General features: G+C 43.4%; 1 protein-coding gene across 1 annotated transcript in view; it reads right to left on the bottom strand.

Moving 5' to 3' along the window:
* Positions 1 to 4316, bottom strand: part of LOC122971777 (TBC1 domain family member 12-like) — a 12342-nt gene extending 8026 nt beyond the window's left edge. The window contains exons 1-7 of the mRNA XM_044338523.1: positions 2319 to 4316; positions 1800 to 1899; positions 1115 to 1171; positions 736 to 866; positions 557 to 639; positions 340 to 457; positions 2 to 128 (exon numbers count right to left, since the gene is read on the bottom strand). Coding sequence (XP_044194458.1) covers positions 2 to 128; positions 340 to 457; positions 557 to 639; positions 736 to 866; positions 1115 to 1171; positions 1800 to 1899; positions 2319 to 3022 — 1320 coding nt within the window. The 5' untranslated portion in view covers positions 3023 to 4316. The remainder of the gene's footprint in view (position 1; positions 129 to 339; positions 458 to 556; positions 640 to 735; positions 867 to 1114; positions 1172 to 1799; positions 1900 to 2318) is intronic.
* Positions 4317 to 5535: the final 1219 nt, after the last annotated feature.

Below are 5535 nucleotides of genomic sequence, written 5' to 3'. Positions count from 1 at the left end.
AAGTCTCCAGTGTGGACGTGCCTGCTGTGATGTTGAGCTCGTTGCCGATGGCGAGGCTCCACACTCGTCCCCGGACGCTGGGGGGTAAACCCGCCCACCACAGATCCCGAGCGCGCCGACTCGACTTCCTGGAACACAAACAGCCCGTCTGACGGCAGGAAGCACCACGCACTTCTGTCTGAAATCAAACCTTCTTTGTGTCCTTCACTGTACAGCATTCAAACGTTCTTCCATGTATCTGTTAGTGGCAAAAACTATATGTAATAATAATAAAACACTCTGCATCCTCACTATCACACTACACCAGTCATCCATCACACACACACTGAGCGTTCCTACATGGCGTCCCAGTGAGGCAGGATGTGTTTGTTCCAGATCAGCGCTGTGTTGGCGATGACGTCTTCCTGTCTGAAACGCTCCTTCATCTGCTGCTGCCTCCTCTGAGCCTCCTTCAACTCTGACAGAGAGGACGACACACAGCAGCAGCACGCCGTTACACATCAGGTTCTTTAAGCTCGACTCCTGTGAGAGGTGCAGCGGTTTAAACCAAACACACCTCTCCTCTTGGCTCCAGCCACCATCTGCTCGTACTGCTGCCTGTGTCTCTGGGTTTCCTCAGCTGACTTGGCGGGAAGATTCCTGCAAACACACAGTCAGCAAGAAGTACAAGTACCTCAGTGTTGTACTACAGTAAACTGACTACTGACAGACTCTGAGGACAGGAAGTGGACGTACGGCGGTCGGTCCTCCAGGATCAGGGCTGTGGTTGATAGCGGCTCAAACTCTACGTTCCTCCGGCTCTGCTGCTGCCCCGCTGCATGCTGGGTAGGAGAGCTCTGGGCCGCCACCTGCCGAGCCTCGTACTCCTGCGATGACATCACACCACACGCCTCAGTCGCCATGACGACAGGAGAGGACACAAAGGCACAGGAGACGAACGAACAGAGAGACTGATGGACGACGTTTGTGTGTGTGATGAGCTGAAACTAATCGATCGATTGATCAATAGAAAAATGGAGGACAGAACAGGATGTGATGAAGACGACGGCGTCAGAGCTACAGATGGAAGAAGAACGTCAGACATGACGACATGCAGGAAGTAAAGAGTCCGTACCGCCGAGCGCCGGAGGTCCGGAGAGGACGGAGAGCTCAGACTGACTGCAGCGCTCTGCTGGAGGGAAACAAGGCAGCGTTATTGATCACTGATCACTGATCAATACGTCCAGGATCGATAACGCTCAGACTGGCTGCAACTGTCACCAATATAAAAGTCGATCAGTTTTTATTAAAGCTGCAACGATTAATCGATCGGCAGAAAATTAATCTGCAACTTTTTCAATTATTGATGAATTGTTTTAGTTATTTTTCAAGTAAAATATGAAACATTTGATGTTTGAAGCTTCTCAGACGACAGAGATGTGAAGATATATATTTTATTGGTCATTGATGATGTTTGATAGACTGGAAAAAAACTAATTATTGATCATTTAGAACAAATCAATGATTAGTTGTTTTTGGCTCGGCAGCTTCTTCTAATCTTCATCACGACTCTTCATCACGACTCTTCATCATGACTTAATTAGCTGCAGGTTCTGCTTATTTAGCAGGCAGAGTGTTAAAGGGTTAATAATAATATATATAATATATTTAATATATTATATATATTCTTATTATTATTATTCTTATTATTATTATTCTTATTATTATTATTCTTATTATATAATATTAATATTATATAATATTAATATTATATAATATATTTTTTAAATAATATATCAGTGTTCACCAGGATCATTTACCTGTTGGATGATCCGGGAATGTTTGGAGGGAATCTGCCTGGGAGGAACTTTACCGAACAACTTCCAGCCGGGAACGCTGTGACTGACGGACCGCTGCCTGCTACACACACACACACACACACACACACACACACACACACGCACACGCGCGCACACACACACACACATATTTGGTTCACATGGAACAGAAACGTAACGTTTCAGTTTTTCATTGTCTGTTTCTGACTTCAGTAGTCATTAAACAATAGAGGTCATGACCTCTGTGACCTCATGACCTCTGTGACCTCATGACCTCTGTGACCTCATGACCTCTGGAGCTTCTCTCCAGCGTTTTACTGTCAGAAATCCTTCACACTTCAATAAACACATTTTCACAAATATTTAATCTGCTAAAATGTGATTCTGTCAAACAAAAACAAATATTGATACTTATCTCTCTCTTAATTGTCAGTATGGGTCTCAGTGCTCCGGTATTGATTATCAGTATTGATTATCAGTATTGATCAGCTTCCTGTTTACCTGCTGAAGTAGTCGACGATGCCCGGCCTCCTGGACTGCAGCTCGGCCTGTGACCCGTCCTGCACCAGCTGACCCGGCGCGCTCTGCCTGCGGCCGCACTCGTATGTGTTCCTGGAGCGGGAAGCGGCGGGCGGGAGGCTCAGCTCGCCCTGTGGCGGCGGTGGCTCCGTGATGAACGTCTCGTCATCAGAACTGACCTCCTGAAGGTCAAAGGTCAAAGCCCCGTCCTGTGTGTCTGAGTCAGTGTCTGACTCGCGGGTCACAGGGTTTATATTTACCTTAGATGCCTTTGATGGCGGCGTGTGACAGTCAGTGCCTCCAGTAGCCCCGCCCCCAGAGTGACCACCAGTGTCCAGTCTGTAACAGTGATTAACCTTTGACCCCTCGCTGCAGGACGCCACGCTGTGTGAGCACACTGTGCTGTCTGTTCGGGTGACATCATCACCGGGACTAGGCCTCGCCCCCTGACCATCACCCGCCTCCCGGGCTTCAGGGCTGCGTCTGATTGGTCCTCGCAGGCTGTGATGCGAGTCTGACTCCTCCTCCTCCTCCTCGCCGTCTCCTGAACACGCGACCCGCCGACAGGTGGGGCGACCCCAGGCGGTGACGTCAGCAGAGGAGGAAGGAGGATGATGACGCGGCGAGGACTCGTCCGAGTAGTTTACGGTTGCCGGTAGAGACGACGCGTCATCGCTTCGTTCCATCTCGCTCCAACATCCACGACGGTGTGAAGAACTGACGGTTTTATTGAAGTTTAACACAGAAAAGAATCATTTGATGCGAGTTTCAGGTTTCACTGTAAATATTAAACTCACAGTTCTGTTCTGAAGGCGACGTTCAGGTTTTATCTGTTTGTTTCTAGTTTAGTTGCATATAAACGATCTTCTGTGTCGTGTGTTAATGAGCTGCTGCATGTAGTTATTCATTTATCAAAGTTATTGTCCTCATCTTATTCACATTTGTAAGAAAGATATGGTGACATTTCAGGTTTTATCTATAAAATAAATCAACATTTTCTTTTTCTTGTTAAAATGTCAAAACTGCACTGACGTTTTTCTAACCTCTCAGGTTATAAACTGAATTTCATCCATTAGGTTATATCACCGGTCTTATTTTGACGATGACGCCGCTGGTTTCCGGTCGTGTTATCGATAACTTATCGATAGTTTATCTGCGGATCTTCAGTTGGCGCTGCTCGGCAGGAACGAGGCCGGCTGCTGGCTGCTCCTCCTCGGTCAGCGGGACAGCGGGACAGCCGCAGCGTCACGCCGGGACACGCGGCGCTCCGGCCGGCGGCGGGGCGAAGGCGGGTCCAGCCGGTCTCTGGATGTCTCTGAGCCCGGAGCGGAGCGGCGCCATGTTGAACAGCCTGGTGACGTAACATGGCTACGTCAGACTGACGTCAGATGGATCACTAGACGTGGAGTCTCATTTATAAATCAGTGTGTATGATCCTAATTGAAAGTTTCCCTTCATAAATCACAGTCCACCTGCGCACGTGGATCAGCCTCATATCCCGCCATCTATACGCCCACATCCAACCATAAATGATGTATATTGATATGTATATTGATATCCATGTGTTTTTTTCGCCGGACCAATCAGGCTCGTGTATGTCGACAGGTGTTTGTCTAATATGAGAGGAGACTTTTACACACAAAAACTATATTATAACTAAGGTCATACTATACACACTACTAGAATATTTTCTGAATACTACTGTGTACTACACATACTGTTACACCACAGTACTGCATATCCGTAGTACCATTGTGTACTACATATACTGTTACTGTGAAAGTCCTGCCAGGGATCATATACATGGTTTGTAAATAAACTGATTATTGTTTTGACATAATAAATATTCTGTAACTTAAAAACACTTTGAGCTGCATGTATGAAAGCTGCTCTATAATAAATTATTATTATTATTATAAATGTGTATTAAAAGGCAGGAATGGACTTACACTCTCAGAGCCTGAATTATGTGTTAAAATGTTCATATTTCATATTAATTAAATGTGTATTTATGTAATTGTTATAGAATTTATTATTAAGCAAAAACTGAGATTCACTTTACTTTAAAAAACAAAAAATACAATAAAAAACAAACACAAAACTTATTTTCTTTTCTCATTTTAATGTTTTGTTATGGAAGACTGTTGCTGTAAAAGTGTAATTAATTCATATTTAGTGTGAATACTTTCCTGTTTACCTTTTATTAAATTAAATTTGGGATTATTTGTTCATATTTTGCACTGCAGTGTAATTTTTAAACCTTTTATTCTATTTTAAATCCTATTTATGTCTTTTCTTGTTTTCATTCATTTCTCATGTTTCATGTTTGCTGCAGGAATAAAAGCAAGAAAACATTTATGACTCATGAGCCCGAAAAGTCGTCCAGCAGTAAATGTGTACGATGTATTTAATTATTACTGAACGCGCTCTGACTCTCCCATCTCTCTCTCTCTATATATATATGTTTAATATTAAGCAAATATTATACAGACATTGATCATTGATCCTGCTGCTGTGTGTTCCTCAAACTCATTGATGACGTCGTTATGTAAGAAATGTTCTGACCTGATTAAAAATGTTGAACTGTTCCTTTAAAAAGCAGCCGCTGGACAAATGTTCATAGATTTTATTATTTCAAAACACATGAAAAATATCATCTATAAAATTATTTTTAAAAAAAAGCAACAGTGTGCATTTCAGCATCATAATTAACATAAATTAATGTTTCAACCAATCAGAATCCAGCATCTCACTGGGTCGGCTTACATCAGGCGAGAACCAGAGGCTGAATCCAGATGTTTATCCTCTGTGACGCGTCGTCACGTCTGCGAAGGCGTTTCCATGGAGATGAAGTGAAATTCCTGAACCTGTACCTCATTTCAAGTGTTTTCTGAACGTTTCTTCATGGTTCTGATGAGAGCAGCAGTTCAGATTTTGTTCACGAGCTGCTGATTTTATCTTCAGACTGTCGACGACAGAAACATCGTCTGCTGCTCTTTAACGGAGATTATTACGCCTGCAGGCTGTAACTCTGTTTATATTATAACAAAACTACAGAAATTCACTTACAGAACAAAGAAAATGTCATCAAAAGATGTTACACAGTCTGTTATTATTATTATTATTATTGATAGTAACAATAATTATCATCACTCTATAGCCTTTTGCTGCGGGATTGTGGGTAATTTTCTGCAGCCTG

Source organism: Thunnus albacares, chromosome 20 (genome assembly GCF_914725855.1).
Source record: "Thunnus albacares chromosome 20, fThuAlb1.1, whole genome shotgun sequence".
In the NCBI taxonomy this organism is placed as follows: Eukaryota; Metazoa; Chordata; class Actinopteri; order Scombriformes; family Scombridae; genus Thunnus; species Thunnus albacares.
Note: the sequence above shows the minus strand (reverse complement) of the source record. Positions and strands in the feature narration are given on the sequence as shown.